This window comes from Poecilia mexicana, unplaced genomic scaffold (assembly GCF_051168715.1).
Source record: "Poecilia mexicana isolate PSO_F unplaced genomic scaffold, ASM5116871v1 scaffold_17, whole genome shotgun sequence".
NCBI lineage: Eukaryota > Metazoa > Chordata > Actinopteri > Cyprinodontiformes > Poeciliidae > Poecilia > Poecilia mexicana.
In genome coordinates, this window is record NW_028263386.1 from 465,970 (window position 1) to 488,446 (window position 22,477).

The 22,477-nt window shown below is 48.0% G+C and overlaps 3 protein-coding genes across 5 annotated transcripts; 1 reads left to right on the forward strand and 2 right to left on the reverse strand.

The window, feature by feature from the left end:
• Positions 1-384: 384 nt before the first annotated feature.
• cyp7b1 (cytochrome P450, family 7, subfamily B, polypeptide 1) lies at positions 385-5,859 on the reverse strand. 2 transcript variants are annotated; one of them, XM_014977450.2, is made up of 6 exons: positions 5,597-5,854; positions 3,769-3,905; positions 2,895-3,494; positions 2,512-2,718; positions 2,267-2,445; positions 385-1,558 (listed from the first exon to the last, which is right to left on the reverse strand). In XM_014977450.2, the coding sequence occupies exons 1-6, from the start codon at positions 5,668-5,670 to the stop codon at positions 1,265-1,267; spliced, it is 1,491 nt and encodes a 496-aa protein (XP_014832936.2). In that variant the 5' UTR covers positions 5,671-5,854; the 3' UTR covers positions 385-1,264. The 2 variants fall into 2 exon arrangements, with proteins under 2 accessions (XP_014832936.2, XP_014832935.2); XM_014977449.2 differs by having other exon boundaries at positions 2,267-2,718; positions 5,597-5,859.
• Positions 5,860-6,170: 311 nt separating this feature from the next.
• Positions 6,171-11,169, reverse strand: LOC106910764 (armadillo repeat-containing protein 1-like). The gene is made up of 7 exons (XM_014977454.2): positions 11,029-11,169; positions 9,792-10,001; positions 9,623-9,714; positions 9,338-9,533; positions 9,139-9,255; positions 8,910-8,984; positions 6,171-7,178 (listed from the first exon to the last, which is right to left on the reverse strand). Exons 2-7 carry the CDS (start codon positions 9,984-9,986, stop codon positions 6,987-6,989), a joined length of 867 nt encoding a protein of 288 aa, XP_014832940.2. The 5' UTR covers positions 9,987-10,001; positions 11,029-11,169; the 3' UTR covers positions 6,171-6,986.
• A 2,517-nt stretch (positions 11,170-13,686) lies between these two features.
• LOC106910759 (uncharacterized) lies at positions 13,687-17,120 on the forward strand. Of its 2 annotated transcripts, XM_014977444.2 has the most exons (5): positions 13,687-13,887; positions 14,730-14,906; positions 15,188-15,310; positions 15,436-16,332; positions 16,447-17,120. In XM_014977444.2, the coding sequence occupies exons 1-5, from the start codon at positions 13,848-13,850 to the stop codon at positions 16,863-16,865; spliced, it is 1,656 nt and encodes a 551-aa protein (XP_014832930.2). In that variant the 5' UTR covers positions 13,687-13,847; the 3' UTR covers positions 16,866-17,120. The 2 variants fall into 2 exon arrangements, with proteins under 2 accessions (XP_014832930.2, XP_014832929.2); XM_014977443.2 differs by having other exon boundaries at positions 13,688-13,887; positions 15,436-17,120.
• The last annotated feature ends 5,357 nt before the right edge of the window (positions 17,121-22,477 follow it).

A 22,477-nucleotide genomic window follows, 5' to 3' on the forward strand; every position in this document is an offset into this window, starting at 1 on the left:
ACAGGATCTGCAGCTCCTGATGGCCATGCAGTCATTTGATCAGCTGTTCTGGAATAGAGGCTCATCTAGAACATGCAGAGCAGGGGGGGGGGGGGACCAGGTGGAGAAACACTGATTACTATAAAACATCCTACGTGCTAAAGCTAAATGCTAACGTAATGCAGTGTGCTGAGTGACGCGGAGCCGGTATGTTCTCTTCATTAAAAAACACAACGCAGAGTCGAGGGGTGACTTGGGCCGCTCCGGTATCGGAGTGGAGCAGAACCCGGAACACGAAGATAAAGCCGGTTTCACTGAAGTGATCCGAGGTGGACCCGGTCCGATTTTCAACAAGTCCAAGTCCCAAACTGACCAAATATGTAATTTAATGAATAATTTATAAACTAATATTTAAAAGTTTTTATTTGGAAGAAACAGGAAGGTGAAGAAGATCTGGGTCTGTTCCGACCCAAATCAATAAGAACCACAACCTAATAAAACATGAAGGTAAAACAACAGCATAGATAAAAAAATATACAGTTTAATATTGAACACTGAATTAAAATAAGGATTAAGGTTAATAAAACACGAGACAGAAAATAATTTCCTACTGTGGATAAAATTACATAACAAATCAGATCAGAACCAGTTTTAATCTGGGACAGATTAAAAGCGCCAGCAGGAGGCGCTGTTAGCAGTTGCTCCCTCTGGCCAGTAGGATCTCTGCTGCAGCGCCATCACAGTCCTCCCGGTGTCCCCGAGGTGTCCTCGTGTCCAATAGCTTCTGGACGTGTCTCTGTTTCAGCACCCGAGTCCAATAATGAGGTCATCTCTGGACCGAACTGGGCTGGACACTGAGGAGGTGGACCAGGCATGTTGGACTGGAGACAGGTCGTCCATGAAGGACTGGACATGAGGACACCTGTAGTAGCAACTTGTAGACAGGGACCCACTGTGGACGCCATGTTGGACAGGGAACAGTTCAGGAATGTCAAACCTGACCTGATCCTGAGAGGGATTACGGAGGACAACCTGGGAGAGACCGGAGATGGATGGACAGACGGTTCAGGACGTCGTCAGTGCAACTGACTGGGTTAAAGGAAGAGTAGAGTTCAGGTTCTGGTGCTCCTAACAGGTCTACACTGACCGAAAGAATCAGGATCCATCACATTCCAGCTCGGAGGTTCTGGACGGGTCACAGACCCGACCAGAACCCAAACCTCCGGACTGAGTCCAGACCCTGAGAACCTTCAGGGTTCTCAGGGTCACACAGCGCCGCTTCGGGTCACACAGACCGCAGTCTGTACCGGAACCGGACATCCGAGGAGGGCAGCAGGATTCCCAGACCGGCTCGGCTCGGGTCCAGACCGGGTCGGTTCTGCCCGTCCTCCAGCTGCAGGTCGAAGTACAGCAGCAGCAGACAGACAAACTGCTTGATCTCGTTGATGGCAAAGTATCGTCCAGGACACATGGACGATCCGGAGCCGAACGGCATCAGGTAGTAGCGCAGCTTCTGTCCGTCTTTGGAGAAGTCCGTCTTCTCTCTGCCGTCCTGCACAAAGCGGTCGAACCGGAACGTCTGCAGAGACACGAGGAAGATGGGTCAGAAGAAGACAAGGAATCGGTTCTGTTCTCAGGTTCTAACTGTTAGAACTTCAGGAGGACACCAGGTCCGGTCTGTCTGCTGGACTCTCTGAATTTAAGGTCAAGGTTCTGGTTCTGAGCCAAGTAGACTCTTTAAACAGATCAATGGTTCTGAAGAGTCAGATCCAGATCAGTGTGATCCAAACACAATTGGACCGCCTCTGGTTCTAGAAGGTGTTCCATCTCTGAAAGGCTCCACCGGTCAGAGAACTGAGGAACGCTTTGAGACCCGAAACATCTGACAGAACCAGCAGAGGTCCAGTTCTGCTAACCGTCAGTAGGACTTTCCAGAGGAACCATGAACCAAATATTCCCACAGAAATCCCCATGGGTAGCTTAGCTGGGTAGGCCTGTAGCTGTGGGGACAAGGGACTGACTGGAAATGTTTCTCTTTATGTATAGATGATACCGTTGCCCCTTTTCCACTGGTTCTACTTCAGCAGCCCGGCCCGGCCCGGCTCGGCGTTCCACCGGCCGTCTCGGCTCTGTAGCAGGGTGCCACTCCTGGCTGTGGGGGGGCAGAGCTTCGTTACATGCGACCTAACGGTAGTTGTTGTTTTTGTGATATCTTCATCCAGAAGAGGAAGACCTTGGGTGATGCACTGCATGGGGCGGGGTTTTAAGGTGACCTCTGATCCCGTACCTGTGGGTCCTCGTAGACCTCGGGGTCCAGGTGCAGACTCTGAGGGTACAGGGCGATGACGTCTCCCTTCCTGACGCCCACTGATCGGTTGGAGTCCAGCCGCAGACTGAAGTCCTCCTGGGCCACCCGGATGTTCATGGAGGCTGAGGACAGGCGGAGGCTCTCGCTGATGGCACTCTCTGAGGATGGAGACGGACCATTATCGACCCGCTTCCCCACTGACCTGAACGTGAACTGGAACGTACCCAGAAAGATAAGCTTGTCCAGGTGCTCTTTGCTGAGCATGACGTCACTGCTGGTGCTGAAGTCCACACCACTGTCTCGCAGGACGTCAACGATCTCCTGGCGGACCACCTTCAACGCCTCCACCTGACTCACCAGGAAGTAGGCGGCCCAGAAGGTAGCAGGAAGCGTGTTGCCCACTGACGCCCACAGGATAGCAAAGTGATGAGCTGGAGGACAGAAGACACAAAGAACTGAGACAAACCAGCTGAAAGGTCCTCCAGAACCACAAATCTAGTCTGTCTGGAACCCAGGGAGGATGTTCTAGAGAAACCCAGAGCCTCCTGAGGTTCTGGATGTCATTGATATCATTTATCGAGCCAGCATCATCCTCCGGATCATCTACCAGCTTTATCGACGTCCTTCAGCTTGTCGTGCTGCTCAAACAGCTCCGCTCTTCTCCGGATGAACTGGGAAGTGTTGGTCCACTTGGACATGTGCTGTGGCAGGAAGTAGGAGATCAGCTTCTGGCGGATGGCCAGGGTCCGCCCCAGCAGCCAGATGGGAATCTGAGCAATGAGGAACGGGAACATGTTGTCAAACTTGTGGAAGTCATCCCTCAGACGGTCCATCCCTCCGTGGCGGATGCCAGTCGCTGGTCTGCCATAGATAGTCAGGAAGGTGGCCTCAAACATGACAGAGCAGCAGAACTCGTACAGGCTGCCTCTCCTCCAGTTGCCGGCCCCATTCAGGTGGTCCTGACGGAACACCAGCATCAGGTTACCCATCATGCTCTCTGTCAGAGGTGCCAGGTGGTCCCCCTGCAGCAGCTGGAAGGAGCGCTTAATCTGCTCCCAGAGGCCTGGGAAGGTGGTGCCGAGGACGGGAGGGTAGCCGAAGGTTAGAGGAGCCACCTTATCGGTGAACTCATGGAAGTCCAGCTGCCGGCCCTGCTTGATGATACTGGGGTACAGCAGGGGGTCCATGATGAAGGTCATGAATTTACCTGCAGGAGACAGAAGTTCTTGGTTAGCATCTCCACCTTTCAGCTCCTGACTGGGTTCTGGTGAAACTGAGCGAGGTTGTGCTATGGGACCCATCTGGAACAATCTAGACCAGAGGTCTTCAACATTGGGGTCACTTTCCCAAAGGGGTTTGTGGAGGTACTGTATATTTAAAAAAAATATGTCTTTAAATAGACAGAAACCATGATCCATGATGATCCACGGTGGGTCATCATGGATCGAGTTTTCCCTCCGTCCAGCAGCTTCAGAACTCACCTGCGATCTGGACCGTGAACACGTCCCCATGCTTCCTCCTATGTTCCTCCAGAAACTTGTGAGCGTCCTTCCCGAAGTCCAGAGCCTTCCCGACGAAGGGGATCCAGCCTTTCACCAGTGGCGGCTCGCCTGGTTTCCTGCAACCAAACATTCCCAGATCATTCCTCTGAATCAGACCATGGCTGGATGCGAGCCCAGAGCAGCGTGGGAGGAGACAGCAGGCTGCAGCGGCTGTCTCCTCCCACAGTAACAAGTCACTGCGTGAACTCTCGACTTCTTCTTGGAGTTCTGCTGCTGCAACTGGGACAGAGTGGCTCCACCCTTCATCCTCCTCTGATGCCATCGGAAAGCCAACACCTTTCCTGTTTCTCCCATGCTGCAGCTTCAGCTTCAGCTCTCTGCTGCTCAACGTCAAACACAGCCCAGGTTCTGATTCTGATCCAGTGTTTCAACTGTTCCTTTGAGATCCAGATCCAGCAGTTCTGGATCAACACTTCTTTGGGTTTTGTGGTTGTTACAGAGCAGGTAGTGAGACCCGATCCAGAGCAGGAACAGGACCGGACACGCCCCGCAGATTCCCTAGTGAACTACTGCTAAAGGACTGAAGAAACGGGTGGTGTAGAACCGGGTGGTGTAGATCTGGGTGGTGTAGAACCGGGTGGTGTAGATCTGGGTGGTGTAGAACCGGGTGGTGTAGATCTGGGTGGTGTAGAACCGGGTGGTGTAGATCTGGGTGGTGTAGATCTGGGTGGTGTAGAACCGGGTGGTGTAGATCTGGGTGGTGTAGAACCGGGTGGTGTAGATCTGGGTGGTGTAGATCTGGGTGGTGTAGAACCGGGTGGTGTAGATCTGGGTGGTGTAGAACCGGGTGGTGTAGATCTGGGTGGTGTAGAACCGGGTGGTGTAGAACCAGGTGGTGTCTCTACCCTCCTGGTTCTAGTCAGATCTCCAGCTGCAGCTTCTGGTCGTCAGTCTGACCTGCTGCAGGAATCAAACCACTAAATCCTGGATGAGTTTCTCTGGTCAGAGACTTTAGTCCTCTGGGCCTGAATGTCCTGCAGCTGCTGGAAGGTCCACTGAGGAACCAAAGGGTCAGGTCAGAGGTCAGCCTGATCTCTGGTTTACAGCTGGAGCTGTGCATTTACTCTAGATCTATAGCTCTAGGTCTATAACTTTGGATCTATAGCTCTAGATTTATAACTCTAGATCTATATCTCTAGATTTATAACTCTAGATCTATAGCTCTAGATTTATAACTCTAGATCTATAGCTCTAGATCGTTCCTCTTTAGGTCCAGGGATAATTTCAGTTTTGTTTCTGTTCAGCTGAAGAAAGTTTGGACTCATCCACATATTTATCTCTTCTGAGCAGTAATTGACGGGTCAAAGGTCACCTGGTGACATCATAATGTAGTGCTCTGTATCATCTGCGTCGTCATGGTAACCAATTGTATTTCCTGCTACAACCTGAGCCAGTGGGTTCCAAGGAAGGAGCCTTGGGGAACCGGTCCGGACCTGCAGCGGAGCAGCTGGAACCGTTAGCTGCTGACTCAGTTCCTCATCTCTAACCGAGTCATGGCGGTCAGGCTCCATGCGGGGACTTCCCCTTTAAGATGATGATGATGATGATGATGACGGTGATGATGAAGCACAAAGCTTTATAGAAAAGTTTCGGATCAGAACATGCGGCTCAGCCAGGAACTCTGAGGACTCGTCTCCATGTCAGGGAAACATGGAGCTCCAGAACTTTTCCTCTCTGTGTTCTGAATTCAACTTATCTATCTGAACCCAGTTACAGAACCGAACCGGCCCGGAGAGTTAGAACTGACCTGGTTCTGCCGCGGAGGATCCAGAGCAGCAGACCGAGCAGGAGGCTGATCAGCAGCGGCAGCAGGAAGGACATGACTCCGCTTCGTTTCCGCTTCGGTCCGGAGCGGGACGCTGAACTCTGACCGACGGAAGGAGGGAGAGGCTGCCGCTGGCCGGGACCTTCACAATTAGAGCTGTCCCTTCACAATAAGAGCGGGAACTTCACAATTAGAGTTGTCCCTTCACAATAAGAGCGGGACCTTCACAATTAGAGTTGTCCCTTCACAATAAGAGCGGGACCTTCACAATTAGAGTTGTCCCTTCACAATAAGAGCGGAACCTTCACAATTAGAGTTGTCCCTTCACAATAAGAGCGGGAACTTCACAATTAGAGCAGTACCTTCACAATAAGAGCTGTACCCGGTTCTGAGCCAGTCGGTCTGGAGGTTCTACAGAACCTCAACCTCATGGTGCTAACTGTCTGGTTCTGGTTCCAGCAGAACCAGTGGAGGTTCTGTTCACCTGCTGCAGCTTGGTTCAGCTCCAGAACCAGCTCTAGAACCGATGAAGCGGGTCATGAATGAAACCAGGCAGTTTCAGACTGAAGCATTTTATTCACACTGAGGAAGAGGAAGATGATGAAGGTTAACAGTCACAATGATAGAAACCGGTTCAGAATCAGAAACGGTCTGTTCAGAATCGGTCCAGTGGTTCTGAAGCAGACATGGTCACACGGCCTGGTTCCAGCAGTCCAGACTGGGAATCTATGGATGGATCCCAGTGTTGGGATCCAGTTCTGCACGACTGAAGCCCTGTGATTGGACAGAGGCAGGAGGAGGCGGGGCTAACACTGAACACATGGTCAGGTATGCAGCTCAGCAGGAATGCTGGAGATCAGAGATCCATCAGGAGGAAATGACCCGGGTCTTTGTTCTGTTGGATCCTGGGAATGCTGGGAATGCTGGAACATCTGAGGTTTTCCTGAGGAAAAAATTCGGCTGAATTGGATCCTCTCTGTCGATTCCCAAACTGGTTCCCAGCTTTAAGACCCGTTAGCGTTCGTTCAAGAGGAACCAGTCAGGTCAGATGGTTCCGAGCTTACCGGGACCGGTCGGTTCTGGTTTCAAGGCATCCAGTCGGGTAAAGTGTAAACATGACGACGTTCCGGAAAGCTGCTGTGGGAAAGCCCGGATCAGAACATTTGGTCTGGATTAAACACTTAACAGGGAAGTTGTTCTGACCCGGTTCTGGTGTCACTGTTCCTGATCAGAACCAATTAAAACTCCAGTTCTGCGGTTTGGTCCGTTTGGACAATAAATAGAAAACTTCTGGATTTCTGTTCTGACCCGTTTGTCCCGCTCAGTAAGACACTCTGGTTCTGATCCAGCAGCCGGTTCTGGTTCTGATGGGTCACCAGTAGAAGGAGCGGGACAGGAAGTTGGCGGCAGCGCCAAGCCAGCTGGACCCGTCCTGACCTGACCCGACCCGGCTGATCGCCTTGTCCGGGTCTTGAGACGGACTCTCCTCTTCCGGAAGATACTCCGGCAGGTCCAGGTTCTGCTCCACCGATACAGAACCGGCCTCCAGGAAATGGACCAGAACCTGCAGAACAAAACAGAACCACCAGGATTACTGCTGACCCGGTTCTTCAGGTTGTGGGAACTCAGAAAAAATAACCTGAGAAGTTATTAAAGATGATCAGATATGAGGAATTATTGTTATTTCTTCACCCACAAAGTCTAAGCTAGCATTAAGGCTAAGTTAACTGAATCTAAGCTAGCAATAAGGCTAAGTTAACTGTGGCTAAGCTAGCATTAAGGCTAAGTTAACTGTGGCTAAGCTAGCATTAAGGCTAAGTTAACTGTGGCTAAGCTAGCATTAAGGCTAAGTTAACTGAGTCTAAGCTAGCAATAAGGCTAAGTTAACTGTGGCTAAGCTAGCATTAAGGCTAAGTTAACTGTGGCTAAGCTAGCATTAAGACTAAGTTAACTGAGTCTAAGCTAGCATTAAGGCTAAGCTAACTGGGGCTAAGCTAGCATTAAGACTAAGCTGAGTCTAAGCTAGCATTAAGGCTAAGCTAACTGTGGCTAAGCTAGCATTAAGGCTAAGTTAACTGTGGCTAAGCTAGCATTAAGGCTAAGTTAACTGTGGCTAAGCTAGCATTAAGGCTAAGTTAACTGAGTCTAAGCTAGCAATAAGGCTAAGTTAACTGTGGCTAAGCTAGCATTAAGGCTAAGTTAACTGTGGCTAAGCTAGCATTAAGGCTAAGTTAACTGTGGCTAAGCTAGCATTAAGACTAAGTTAACTGAGTCTAAGCTAGCATTAAGGCTAAGCTAACTGGGGCTAAGCTAGCATTAAGACTAAGCTGAGTCTAAGCTAGCATTAAGGCTAAGCTAACTGAGTCTAAGCTAGCATTAAGGCTAAGCTAACTGAGTCTAAGCTAGCATTAAGGCTAAGCTAACTGAGTCTAAGCTAGCAATAAGGCTAAGTTAACTGTGGCTAAGCTAGCATTAAGGCTAAGTTAACTGTGGCTAAGCTAGCATTAAGACTAAGTTAACTGAGTCTAAGCTAGCATTAAGGCTAAGCTAACTGAGTCTAAGCTAGCATTAAGGCTAAGCTAACTGTGGCTAAGCTAGCATTAAGGCTAAGTTAACTGTGGCTAAGCTAGCATTAAGGCTAAGTTAACTGTGGCTAAGCTAGCATTAAGGCTAAGTTAACTGAGTCTAAGCTAGCAATAAGGCTAAGTTAACTGTGGCTAAGCTAGCATTAAGGCTAAGTTAACTGTGGCTAAGCTAGCATTAAGGCTAAGTTAACTGTGGCTAAGCTAGCATTAAGACTAAGTTAACTGAGTCTAAGCTAGCATTAAGGCTAAGCTAACTGGGGCTAAGCTAGCATTAAGACTAAGCTGAGTCTAAGCTAGCATTAAGGCTAAGCTAACTGAGTCTAAGCTAGCATTAAGGCTAAGCTAACTGAGTCTAAGCTAGCATTAAGGCTAAGCTAACTGAGTCTAAGCTAGCATTAAGACTAAGTTAACTGAGTCTAAGCTAGCATTAAGGCTAAGTTAACTGTGGCTAAGCTAGCATTAAGACTAAGTTAACTGAGTCTAAGCTAGCATTAAGGCTAAGCTAACTGGGGCTAAGCTAGCATTAAGACTAAGCTGAGTCTAAGCTAGCATTAAGGCTAAGCTAACTGAGTCTAAGCTAGCATTAAGGCTAAGCTAACTGGGGCTAAGCTAGCATTAAGGCTACATTCAGGCTGTCATTGCGGCTAAATTTCTACTATATTTTCCTCCACATCAGATAGGAAGCGTGAAACTGCAGCAGGTGACCTGACCTCGTCTCCGTTCTCGTCCTTCACCACCTGCTGAGCCGTCATGACCTCCGTGGCAGCGATGGCCGACACCAGAGCCTGGAAAACCAAGGCAGACATCAGGAAGCTCTCTGGGAGCAGGACCGATCAGGAAAACTGTCGGTCCAGATCATTCCATGTCTTATGAAGTATTTTCCGTTCACCCTGAAAAGCTTCGGTTCTTCCTGAATATTCCGGACAGAACCATCCTCACCTCAGCTTTCAGGTCCGATCGGATCCGAACAACGCATCTCTTAACAGCCATCTGGAAGGTGAAGCTGATGACGCCTCGGATCTTCAGCAGAGCCTCCTCACACAGACTGCGCCGACCCTGCAGCAGATCAGAACCGGACGGCGGATCAGAACCCTGCAGCGGACCAGAACAGGACAGCAGAGTCTGCTTGCGGACCCACCGGGTCGTCCAGGCCGTGGATCTGCAGGATCACTGTCTTGGCTCTCTTATTGCTTGATCCCAGGAAGAACTGGGCCTTGCGCCGCGCGCCGCCACGCGCCGGCCCGACCGCCTGCGGCTCGTCGGCGTCGGGCGCCGCCTGCAGCAGCTGGTAGATCTCTGAGGCCAGCAGCTTGGTCTCTCCTGGAGTGGTGGACCTGCAGGGAGGACCGCAGTGTTTACCACACACGGTTCTGTCGGACTGAGCCCAACCGGATCCCTTCGGTTCTGGAGGAAGGTCGCTCACTTCTGCACGATGTTCTGCAGGCTCAGCATCATCCCCAGCTCTGTCTTCAGTTTCTCCCTGTTGGCTCGGCACTCTGCCAGGTACCGGACCGCCTGCGCAGACCCGGAGCAGCAATCAGAACCGACCTGATACCGGCCAATAAAACCAAATGTCCGGGTCGAGGGCTCACCAGCAGGGCGCAGTAGACCACCTGAGGGTCCGGATGGTCCAGGAACAGAATGAGGCCCGGCAGGCAGCCGTGGTCCTGGACGATGGCTCTGCGGTTCATCGGGTCGGCCGCCAGGTCCCTCAGCTGGGTCACCACGGCCAGCGGGTCGGGAACCGGGTCGGGCCGGGCCACCAGCGGGTCGGGCTCACCGCTCATGGCTGCTGGGGGGACCTGGAGGAGAAACAAATCAGAACCGGTCTCTGGTGACTCTGCCCAGTCCACGAGACCTGCTAGATGTTCTGTGTCCTCCCACCCGGTCAGAACTGTCGGCCCAGAGCTGAACAGCTGCATATAAACCGGACCCATCAGAACTCCAGGTCCAATTAAATGTTTGAGAAATTATTTAATCTCCATGGCAACCATTCAGCCATTCAAACGCTTAGGTGGGCCTAGCCCCGCCTCTGAGGTCCAGCTCCTCCCGCTCAGCTCCTTCAGACTAGCTAGAAGCAATTAGCAAACAGCTGAGCTCATTATAGGACCTGCTGCTCAGAGCAACACTGGTAAAGACATTAAAGGGTTAATAGAGGAGCCATGTTGGGATGACTTCCTGGAGGTGGAGCTTGAAAATCAGCAGGAGTTTTTAAAGAGACAGAGACCCAATTTCAAGACAATAAATCAGGAAGTCAAATTTACTTTGAGAAACATTTGATTAGGTTTTTCTGACTGATGGTAACTTAGTTACTGATGATGCCACCAAATGATTCATGAGCCTGGAAAACATAAAACTCTGCCGCTGGTTCTGGGCTCAAAGCAACCAGCTTCTGCAGAACTTCTGTGGGGTGTTTGAACGGACCTTATGATACCTGACGTCCAGAATCGGACAGGGCCCATCAGAACCGGCAGAACCCTGCTCTGTCTGAGGATGAAGGTTCTGCATGTGATCCAGTTTGGAGATGAAATCACTCAGTTTCCTCTGTTGGTTGGATCTGGTTCTGGATCCGGTTCCGATTCTAACCACAGTCCTCTGCAGCTGATGACCCGGTTCTGGTTCTGATTCAGGTTCCTACTGCTGACCCGGCTTCCATAGACCGAACCTGAGTCTGGCTGGGACCAAACTGGGCCTGTTGGTACCGGACTGTGTTCTGGTTCTGTTCTCCTCAAGAACCGAGCCTCTCCATCAAAACCCCATCCACAACAATCGTTTAGTTCTGACCCGGATGATACTAACAGAGCCAGGATGCTAATGATGCTAACTTACCTGGCTGTAACAATCACGGGTACCAGAACCAGCACTCCGGTCCGGTTCGGTCCTCCCCCTGACGTTCGGTTCCCGTTCTGTTCTCTCGGACCGGGTCGGAACTTCTTTGTTTTGGGTCTATTTCCTCTCTTCGAGCCTAACCGTCGGTTCTTCCTGCTGAGGCTGCCACGTGGCAACATGCAGCTCTGTGATTGGCCACCCGGCCCCAGCGGACCAATCAGTGGCTCGGTTCCTCAAAGGCCATGTCCCCACCCTGATGACGTCAGAGAGCAGCTCCAGGACCAGTCTGTTTGAGCTGTGATGGTGGAACTGGACCGGTACCAGCACCGGTCTTATGGGAAATTCTGCCCCCTGTGTCGGGAGCGCGCACTGCAGCCAGAGAGGATCCGTTCATTTCCACGTCGCTTCTGATCGATTTATCGGTAAAACAACTCATATAATCATGTCAAGGTTGTAACTTTCAGTAGCTAACAAAATGGTAAAATAAATAAATAAACAAAATGGTAAAATAAATAAATAAACAAAATGGTACAATAAACAAATAAACAAAATGGTAAAATAAATAAATAAACAAAATGGTAAAATAAATAAATAAACAAAATGGTAAAATAAATAAATAAACAAAATGGTAAAATAAATAAATAAACAAAATGGTAAAATAAACAAATAAACAAAATGGTAAAATAAATAAATAAACAAAATGGTAAAATAAACAAATAAACAAAATGGTAAAATAAATAAATAAACAAAATGGTAAAATAAACAAATAAACAAAATGGTAAAATAAATAAATACCCCCTTTTTGTGAGAATCGGTCTACTTTTGTCACTCAAGCCTGATAAACGTCATCAGACGCGGGTTTCCAACACTTTGTGTGTATTTGTGACTTTTCACCAGCAGGTGGCAGCACAGCCTGGCTGGAAACCTGACCCAGTTCAGCTCAACAGAACCGGTTCCTCACACAGATCATATTCTGGAATCAGTTCGGGTCACAATTCGTTACTATCCGGATCCCGGTTCTGACCAAGTTCTGCCTGATTCTGGTTAAAAACCAGGTCCATTTATTGTTCTGATTAGTTTATTAGTCCAAATAAAAATTAAATGAGCAGAAATTCAGTTTAAGAATAAATATCCAATATCCCGGCAGAACATGGAGAAGACAAGGCTTTTACACAGAACCGGGTCAGAACCAGAACCTTCTGGGTCAGACCCTGCAGGCCCCGCGTTGCTTCAGGCTTCAGGGTCAGACGGTTCTGATGCTCAGATGTTCTTCATCACACCGAGGAAGAGGAGGAGGAAGGAGCGGTTCTGATCCCACAGTGACAGGAAACAGCAGAACTCCGGGCAAAAACCTGCAGCACCCCGGAACCGCCACAAGGGGCTCCGCGTCACTGAGCTGAAGAAACCTGATGCTTTAGGACCTAAAGCATCAGGTTTAGATGACAAACTGAAGGCCCGGGGGCCAAATCCGGGCCACCATTATGTGTAATGTGGCCCTCCAAACGGTAGAGCAGGAGAGTCAAACTGGTTTAACAGAACTTCACATGTAAACATGTTTCAGTCACTCATCAACATCTTGATCAACATGTTGATGTGACCCAGTTCCAGCAACAAGACAAGAGATCTGAATATGAGTAACTGTATGTCTGCATCCACCAGAGAACTGAGCCTCTGATGTCATCACGCTGATGTCATCACAACTGATGTCATACAATTATTTCTCATCCAGCTGGAATGTTAAAGCTTCTCCATGATAAAGGAGGTAAAGAAGCCCTGACCCGGTCCAAACAGCAGAACCAGAACCAACCCGCATGTAAAGTCCAGTTTCCTGGTTCCGATGGTTCTGGTGACTTCCTCTATCTGAGGCGTTGGTTGCCATGGCGACAGGAGCTAACAGCAGGTTCAATTAAAGCTGCAGGCGACAATAAAACGATTTTTCTCTAAAATTATCTCAGATTCATGTTTCTGAAGGATGGATCCACCATGAGCTGCTACTGACGTCTGAGGAAATGCACCAAAAACAACCAATCAGAGCCAGAAGGCGGGGCTTAGTGCTGTCAATCATTCTCAGCTCAGAGCAGGGTTTACCCCAGTTCTGACCTTCCTACCAGGCTGAGCGGGTCTTCATGCTGTAGTAGCAGCGACAGGACAGACGGAGTAAACTGGGTAAAAGCTAGCGGGACGGGACGGGACAGGGTGGGAAGGGACGGGGTGGTACCAGACAGGACGGGACGTAGTAGGACGGGATGGGGTGGAACTGTTTTCATGTCTCCAAATCCTTGTAACTTTTATAATTTTTTACCACAAAAACACGAAGGGCGGCTGGTGGACTGGCCTAGCGCCCCCTAGTGCTGAGCTGAGCAAGTTTTGTGGGGGAAATCCTGGCAGAGAAACGGTTCATCTGGTGGCTATGCTAACTAGCCTTAACGTTCATGACAGGCTATACTAGCTGCAGCATAACAGAGACGGAGGCTGGAGGAGGATGAGCAGCGCCACACGGACAGTGACTGGCTCTGATTGGTTGTTTTTAGTTAGCACTGGGAGCACTGGGAGAAGGTGGAGGAGATTTTCTTTTCTTCTCTCATATCATACGGTCACGACATGGTGACAATTTTAACAAATAACTGAAATAACATGATTATAACAGTGACGTACTGCAGCTTTAAGCCTGAGCCATCTTGACTCCGCCCCCAGCGGTCAGCCAGGTTCCGGTTCTGGTACCGCTCTTGCTGTTCTCTTTGTTAAAGGCGCCATTGTTGTGTTATCGCAGCCTGGACCCGAACAGAACCTTCTGGTTTCGGTTCTAAAGAATCAGAAAGATGTCCTTGTTGTCTACATCTTCCTCATCCTCTTCATCAGGTAACGCGCCGTTTCTGCTGCTGTTTGAGCGGCTCCGGTGTTCAGCGCTCACCGGGCTCAGGTTGTCTGCGGTTAGCTGCCCTCAGCGCTGCCTGATTAAAACACGGTTCTCCTTTAATGGATCCCAGATGGTTCTGGGTCCGCTGGGAGGTTCCGTCGGAACCAGTTTGGGTCCGGTTGTGAAACTCATTAAAGTGTCCTGTAGGGAGTGTGAGGAAGCAGGTTTAATTCATTAAACTTTATTTAAACTTAATTCAGGGAGAGAGAGAACAAATAATATCCCAAAATAGAAAAATTCCTGAGTGAAAACAGATAATCCCTGTTTCTCCTGATGGGAAACGGGGATCTGAAACACGAGCAGCTGGGACAGAAATCAGCTTCAACTAACATGAATCCAGTTTAAGTTTAAACAAATTCAGTCAAAACCACGTCTGATTTGCTCTGGGTTGGACTGCTGGTCAGAGGTCATGGCTGGTTCTGCTTGACCTGCTTCCTGGACCCAAAACGTCTTGTCTGTCCGAATGAGCAGAAAGTTCTGGATCAGGTTCTGCTGATGGTTCTGACTGAACCAGAACAATGGCCCAGTTAAATCCCAGGACTGGTTGATGTTTTCCTCATCATTTTCTGACGATTGTAAAGTTTTTAAATATGGTTCAGTTTAGGTTTAAACAGTCAAATACTAAAATCATGAACAAACAGCTTTGATGGGTTAAAAACGCTGCAAGGATTCGGGTCTCGGAGAACTTTGGTGGAAAAGTTTTCATTTTCATGTGGACTAAAACATGCAGAGGTTTTATTTGTGTATGAACGGTTGAAACTTGCGGCTCTCCCTGTCCTTCCAGAATCCCGACCGGACCGGGTTCCTCAGCAGCAACCAGAACCTTTGCGGGTCAAGGAGGAGTGGGTGGAGGTCCGGGTCGGTGAGGAGGAGCGGGAGGTTCTGAAGCAGGAAGTGGAGCTCCTGGAGGCTGATGGGTCTGACCAGAACCAGGTCCATCCAGCAGAACGCCTGAGGATAGGTGAGTGACACCAAGGGGTTCTGAAGGAACCAGAGTTCTGCTGTCCGGTCCATTTCACGCCTGGACCTTAAAGTTCTGCTTTTAATTTGAAATAGACACATTTCATTACCTGCCATAGTCTTTAGATACCGACCCGGTACCGTCCACCAGGATGAAGCGGTTCTGAAGGTTGAATAGTACCAGTCAAGATGGAACCAAAGGGTCCATTCGGTTGGTTCTGTCCCAGAGGGAGCAGAAAACAACCTTCACTCATGTCTCATGCCGTCTCTCTTCTCCTCCAGAACCTGAACCGCTACCGGGTCATGATGAGCTGGAACCGAACGACGCGAAACCTCCAGAGATCAAAGAGGAAGAGGAGGACCAGCAGGAGGACGAGGGTCAGTTGGTGCTGAAGCTCCGCCCAGGTGAGCCGCCCAGGGCGCTAAGCACTGGGGACCAGACCGGATCCGGTCCATCGGACCGATAAGCTGATAGATTCCAGTAACTTGCTAAGCAGGTGTTTGGTTCCTGGTTTTCTTTTTTCTTCCAGAACTCCCACATCAACATTCTCATCAGGATGTAGAGGTTCTAACCGACCAGGACAGAAACTGCAGTCTGGACCAGGAGGAACCAGAACCTTTACAGCCCGGCAGAAACAATGACTCCATTCCACAACCAAAAACTAAGAACAGAGAACCACCAGCATCTTGCTTACAATGTGGGAAAACGTTCACCAGGAAGAGCACCATGCTGGACCACCTGAGAACTCACACCGGGGAGAAGCCACATTCCTGCGGCCACTGTGGGAAGAGTTTCAGCAGAAAGGGAAATCTGTTGGTTCACATGAGAAGTCACACAGGGGAAAAGCCATGTGTGTGTTCGGTCTGTGGGAAGGGTTTCAGACAGAGGAGCAATCTGATGGTTCACATTAGAACGCACACGGGGGAAAAACCATACTGTTGCTCAGAATGTGGGAAGAGTTTTAGACAAAGGGGTTGCTTAGTGTGCCACATGAAAACTCACACAGGAGAACGGCCATTTTCCTGTCAGATATGTGGGAAAAGTTTCCGGCATAAATCCAACTTGTTTGTTCATGTCCAAACTCACACTGCTGAGAAACAACATTCCTGTGAAACCTGTGGGAAGTGTTTTTCCCTGCGTAAAAATTTGATGAAACATACGAAAACACATTCATCTGAGAAACCACATTGTTGCAGAACATGTGGGAAATGTTTTGCTATTCGCCACAATCTGAAGCAACACATGAGAACTCATGAGCCTGAGAAGCCGTATTCCTGTAAGACATGTGGGAAAAGCTTCAGGCACAAACAGGTTCTAGAGTTTCACATGATCACGCATGCAGAGAAAAAGCCTTACAGCTGCTCCAAGTGTGGGAAAGGTTTCAGCCGGAAGTTCATCCTAGTGAGCCACAGCAGAACTCACACAGGTGAGAAGCCTGTTTCTTGTAAAGTGTGTGGGAAGAGTTTCTGCCACAAATATTACTTAACGCGTCACATGAGGTATCACACTGAAGTAATCACTCAGCATCATCCCTGTGCAGAATGTGGGAAAACTTTCAGCCGCAAAGGGACCATGCTGCGACACATGAAGACTCATACAGGTGAGAAACCCTATTCCTGCCCGGAATGTGGGAATAATTTCAGCAGAAAGTCCAACATGTTAGTTCACATGAGAACTCATACAGGAGAGAAACCATCTCTGTGTACAATGTGTGGGAAAACTTTCAGACAAAACAGTAATTTGTTGGTTCATATGAGAACCCACACTGGTGAGAAACCACATACATGTTCAGAATGTGGGCAGGGTTTTAGTAGAAGGTATGCCATGTTGACCCACCTGAAGTCCCACACAGGGGAGAAGCCTTTCTCTTGCAGAATGTGTGGGAAGAATATTCGTCATAAGAGTAACTTGTCACGCCACATGAAAACACACACCACAGGTAGATACGTTCTGGAATGATATCGGAAGGAAACGGTGTCTCTTCTGTATTTCCTGTTTCCTCTGCCAGCAGGAAAAAGGAATCTGCAGGATCTTTGGGAAACTAATATGTTGAGACGATACGGACGAATGCCTCCTTTGAGTTTTGCTTATATCTATCCCATTAACCTGATGGTAAGGAGAAAACTCATCCATGTGTAAGCTAGCTGCAGTGTTGTGTATAAAGTTAAAATGCCTTTTTTAATCTGAGTGTCATTAAACAGATCTTCAAGCGAAGCCTGGTGTCTCCTGGTTTTCTCTCTGTTGTTAAAGATCCTGGAACCAAACATGAGCAGAACCTCCAGGACGGAGCTGAGTCAGAACCTGGCACTGAAGACTGGGTCCAGAAACTGTCCCTGTCCCAGCAGGTCATGTTGCCACTGGACTTGACTGGGTGATTTCTGCGGGGAATCTTTTATTCCCTGATGGTAAAACCTGAAATGGACCGAACAGAACCTGCTGACAGCAGGGATGGAAATGGCTTCTCTCAGTAAATTTCTGCTTCTAAACGATCTGATTGGACGCTGGAAAAGACTATTGTTGTGCTAACAGCACAACAATATGACAACATGAACAATCAGAGAAACTCAGAAAAACGAACTTTGGTCCAATCTGATGAAGAACCTGAAGATTAAAAACTATAAACATTTCTGCTGCTCATTTAGCAGTAAAAAAGGTTTTGACATGAAATTAACTTGATCAAACATTAAACTAATTATGTTATATTTCATGGGTTCTTTCTGGGACCGGACCGGGCCAGAACTAAACTCCAGGTTCTGCTTGAGCTGAAGGTAAACTATCGGTTCTACCCGGTTCTGTTCAGAAATTAGTTTATGTTGGAGGCAGGAAGTGGACCGCAGAGCAGGATGTTTCTGGTTCTGGTTGGAATTGAACAGTCCAGATCCTGAAGCAAACTTTCTGGTCCAATGTTCTCTGAATGCTACGGTTCTGCTGCAGGGTTCTGACCCTCTCCAGTCCAAAGACTACCAGTGGTTCTGGAGCTGCAGGTTTAGAATCCTGGTCTCTTTAAACTGGGACAATATGAACTATTCAATCATAACTGGGTCCAAACCGGGTCCAGAACAGAACCATGGTCCCAAGCAGCAGCAGATCCAGATCAGGCTGGAAAACAGAAGGTCAGAGGTCATCTGGACTGACAGGAGACACTGAGGTTAGCTGTAAGCAGTGAGGGGTGATGGCATGTTGGACAGGGACAACCCAGTGGTTCTGTTGGATATTTGAACCAGAACCTGACTCTAAACAGATCAAGATGGAGATCAACGAGACCCTGAGACCTGTGGTGACGAGGTCAGCCATCGTCTTCAGAACCCAAACTGGTACCAGCCCATTTATACTGTGTTTCCTTTGATGTGTCAGAACCACATGATAAACACACTGCAGAACCAGAACTGACTGGCAACACGTCCTGCTCCTGCTGTGATCGGCAACGCGGCCATATTGGATCAGCTGGTTCAATCGGATCCAGCAGGACAGAGAGCTAGCATGCTATGCTACCTTAGCAGAACTCCCACAGACCAGGTGAGATGATACCGAGGAATTTGGTCCAATTAAAACCCAATTCATAACTAAATATCAAAGCAAACCCAGAAACCCACTGTTTTCTAGCTGCTGACCAGATCAGATAAAATTACTCATTCAGATTTTAAATGTCTGTTAGCAAACATGAAGTTGAGTCAGCGATGAAGATGCAGTGGGGGGAGGAGGAAGAGGAGGAAGAGGAGGAGCTGATCTGTCCCTGAACTCTAAAGAGACTCAAACTTCCTCCTTCAGCTCAGCTCTCCAACATTAACTCTGCTCAACATGCTGTCTCTGCTCACATCTGGATTCTCTCTGCTGGTTCTGATCACTGGATCAGGTTGGTTGGAGTCTTTCAGAGAATAATCTGATCCTTGTTGTTCTTCACTTATATCACTTTTTTCTTCCTTCAGCTGTAAACTGTCAACAACTCACTGCAGGGAAGACTGAGGAGTTCAGTTCAGAGGGCAGCTCTGCTACTCTGACCTGCAGTTACACCAAAGATTCAGCTGATTTTTTATTCTGGTATCGACAAAATCCAGGAAAACACCCAGAGTTCCTGAAGTCTCACTCACCTTTCAGTGGAGCAGAAAGTCTGGACAGGATGACATTTAAAGGAAACAAAGAAGAAATGTCCATGACGATCTCCTCTGCTGCAGTGACAGACTCTGCTGTGTACTACTGCGCTGTGAGGCCCACAGTGACAGGAAACACCAGAACCCTGTGCAAAAACCTGCAGTACTCCACAGCAGCCACTAGAGGGCCTCACTCCCTGTTAAACCACTAAAACCTGCAGTACTCCACAGCAGCCACTAGAGGGCCTCACTCCCTGTTAAACCACTAAACCTGCAGTACTCCACAGCAGCCACTAGAGGGCCTCACTCCCTGTTAAACCACTAAAACCTGCAGTACTCCACAGCAGCCACTAGAGGGCCTCACTCCCTGTTAATCCTCTGGTTGTTGAGTCTTTGGACTGAAGACAACAGAGACATGAAGCAGTAAAGATCAGAGACAGAGCTGCTGAGGAAGCAGAAAACTCTCTGATTGGTTGAGGTGAAGAGGCCCCGCCCACTGACCTTCAGCTCATCCAATGACATCATTTCTTCCTCCTCTGTTAGTCTCCACTTTTTCTATAACTAATTACGGGAGATAATCTCTGCTGTTAGAGAAGGACAACCTGTCCCACTCAGCTGTTACTAGGAGACAACGTCTCTGTTTCCCGTCCTCCACTTGTCCAACTGGTCTGACCTTCAGGCTCCCCGGTTTCTGTTCTTGAAGCGGATGTTTGAGTTTCTCCAGGAGCCTCATGCATAAAGCTGCGTGCGCACAAAAAAAGTGCGTTCCCATATTTTACGCACAAGTCGGCATGTATAAAAATTTACTTTGTGTCAAAGTTTGCGTAAATATCTGTACATGTTTTCACTGGCGTGAAAATGTGCAGCAGCCACACAAACATTTTCTGTGAACAATATTAAACCACAAAGCATCAAAACTCACATAAATACACTGAAGTCTGACCACATTCAGCTATTTAGACCAAGAAGCATCAAACTGATGTTTTTCATGATTTTAATTTATTGTTTACACGTGAACAATGAAACTCAAGGTGCTTTAAGTTAAAAGGAAATACAAACAAAATGACAAACCAAAGGAAAGAAAAAAGAGGAAAGAAAACTAATCTAATGTTCTAAAGCATGTGAACTAGGTGCTCCTGTTCAGGGTTGCTAAGTATCTAATTCCATTTCTAAATAATGAAACGCTACAGTTTCTGATAACATAAGCTAAGGAGTTACTGATCTAAATCCTTTTCTGAACCCCATTCATCCCCAGACAATAAAATAACACGATCACAAAATAAAGAAAATAAAAATAAAAGGCTGTGAAAACCTCACTAGAATGTAAACAACACTTTTCCTCAGTTTTTGTCTCATAAAGATGTAACGCATCGGTCTGTGAACCGAAGCGCATGAAATGCATCTATGGGCTCATTTAATTCCCACTAAAGAAGAAAACAGGGTTGGATCAGCAGATTAACTCCAACAGGTTTGATTATTCAAGGTGATCCAGGTGTGGAGACAATCCCATATATCAGTAGCTGCATCCAGGTGAGCCGTAAATGTGGAGCTTTGGCTCTGATGGAGAACAAAGGAAGGATTCAGAGGGAGGATTGATCAGAGATCATATTGATCTGATGGTTTATTAGTGTTTAGATTCATCCAGACCGATCACCCTGGATCTCTGAGCAGAACTTAAAGAAGGAGCCGAGCGGTACCGGTACCGGTCCAGCTGCAGCCATCCTTCAGTAAAGCTTTGTGAAAGCGCCTTATGGACATAAAGCAACTTTATTCTGTAAATGTACGACTTATATACATGATTCTACTATTTAATAAACGTCCACATTCCACTCAGAGACCCTGGTTCTGGTTTTGGCTACTTGGTTCTGGCCCAGTTCAAACTGAACAACCTCCTGCTGGGTAGATACAGAGCCATGGTTCTACACGGACCAGGTTCTTTTGGACTGAACCAGTCCTAAACATGCTGCCAGTCGTTGTTCATTATTTTAAGGAAAGGCTGAGCCACGGTTCTGGGGCCTCATGCATAAATGACTGCGCAGTTTTCACACTAAAACTTAGCGGGAAAAATTTAGAAACGTGTGGCGCACAAAACACATGGGATGCATAAAGCTGTGCGCATCTTTCCTTTATAAATCCTAATTTGCGGTCAGTAGAGCAGCTGCTGGTCGCCATAGTTAACATTTTAAACTGAATAAACATAAACATACATAATAATCATCTTTACATATAATAATAAACATTTCCACATATCATCTCCAATATGTCAGCTGTTTGGGGTTCCCCTCTGTTCTGACGTCACCGCGCTTTCTGATTGGCTACCTGTCACATTCAGCAGGTTGTGTTCTCGTTCCCAGTCAGGGAAAACCCCACAGGCTGCGATAAAAGGGCCAAGACAACCAAACTGGGTATATTCAGGATTTAGCAGGAACACCAACATGCAGCAGCTTTATCTGAAGGATCGTCCCCCGGGCCACAGCTAAATTTCCAAGTCTTGACCGGTCAGCGGTAATAAAAAGGTTGGGGACCTCCGACCTAAATAACACCAACTGTACTCTGTCGAGAAAACTGGCATGGAAGTGAGATCTCTCCAGGTACACGCAGAAAACGGGGTAAAGGCCTGAGAAATAACAGTGATCTTGTATATTGATTTAATGATGATTACAGAAGAGAAATACAAATTACATATGTGTGTAACAGTTGGAATGATTGATGTTTTTGTAATCATAATGTCTGTAATGTGTAAATGGAATATATACTCTGTATTCATGATCAGTAGTAACAGTAACAGTTTAATTGTTGTATATTGTCAATGATTTGAGGTGACACACAAGTCACAGAATAGATAAAGAATGGAGAAGTACACTGAGAGTTATAAGCAGATAAAACGAAATGATTATGTGTTGAGTTGATTATGTTTCATAATGCATTATAGAGGACTGTAGATTTGAGTACATGAGAAATAGGAACGAACTGTGTCACAAGCAGTGCACTGGGCTGGGCGGAGGTCCCAGAACAACTCCAAAAAAGGCAGTAACTGCCAGATGGCCAGCAGAAAAAAGAGAAGACCGAAAAAGGAGTTGCAGCAATCAGGCAGAGAAAGAGGAACTTTCCGCAAGTCAGGGAGGAGCAAGGTTTGGGAAAAGTAGGTACTTTCCGCTGAAGGATGAGTCATAAGACCTCTCCCATACACAACTATGGGCCAAGAGGGTTTAAAAGCCAGCGAGCTGGGGAGGAAACCGTTCTTAGTCCGCGGCGCTGAAGGAGAGTCAACAAGAGGACGCAGACGAAAGATCAGCAGAGGACCACACCCCGGGACCAAGGGAAAGTTGAGACTTCACACCGCAAGGAAGGACAAGATCCGTCAGCCCAGCCCTGGCCCCTGAATCCGACCGTCTCCTCTCCCTCCACCCAAAGATCACTGTTCAACTGCAGCAGACTTGGAGAAAAGACAAAGGTCACTAAGTGATGAAGATTCTGTTCGTC

Coding starts and splice junctions, on each gene's coding strand:
- LOC106910759 (XM_014977443.2), top strand. CDS start 13,848: ATGTCCTTGTTGTCTACATCTTCCTCATCCTCTTCATCAG. Junction 13,888..14,729: donor TTCCTCATCCTCTTCATCAG/GTAACGCGCCGT, acceptor CTGTCCTTCCAG/AATCCCGACCGGACCGGGTT. Junction 14,907..15,187: donor AGCAGAACGCCTGAGGATAG/GTGAGTGACACC, acceptor CTTCTCCTCCAG/AACCTGAACCGCTACCGGGT.
- cyp7b1 (XM_014977449.2), bottom strand. CDS start 5,670: ATGTCCTTCCTGCTGCCGCTGCTGATCAGCCTCCTGCTCGGTCTGCTG. Junction 3,906..5,596: donor ATCCTCCGCGGCAGAACCAG/GTCAGTTCTAAC, acceptor GTTTGGTTGCAG/GAAACCAGGCGAGCCGCCAC. Junction 1,559..2,266: donor AGGTCTACGAGGACCCACAG/GTACGGGATCAG, acceptor GTGTCTCTGCAG/ACGTTCCGGTTCGACCGCTT.
- LOC106910764 (XM_014977454.2), bottom strand. CDS start 9,986: ATGAGCGGTGAGCCCGACCCGCTGGTGGCCCGGCCCGACCCGGTTCCC. Junction 9,256..9,337: donor TCCACGGCCTGGACGACCCG/GTGGGTCCGCAA, acceptor GATCTGCTGCAG/GGTCGGCGCAGTCTGTGTGA. Junction 8,985..9,138: donor GATCGGACCTGAAAGCTGAG/GTGAGGATGGTT, acceptor TTGGTTTTCCAG/GCTCTGGTGTCGGCCATCGC.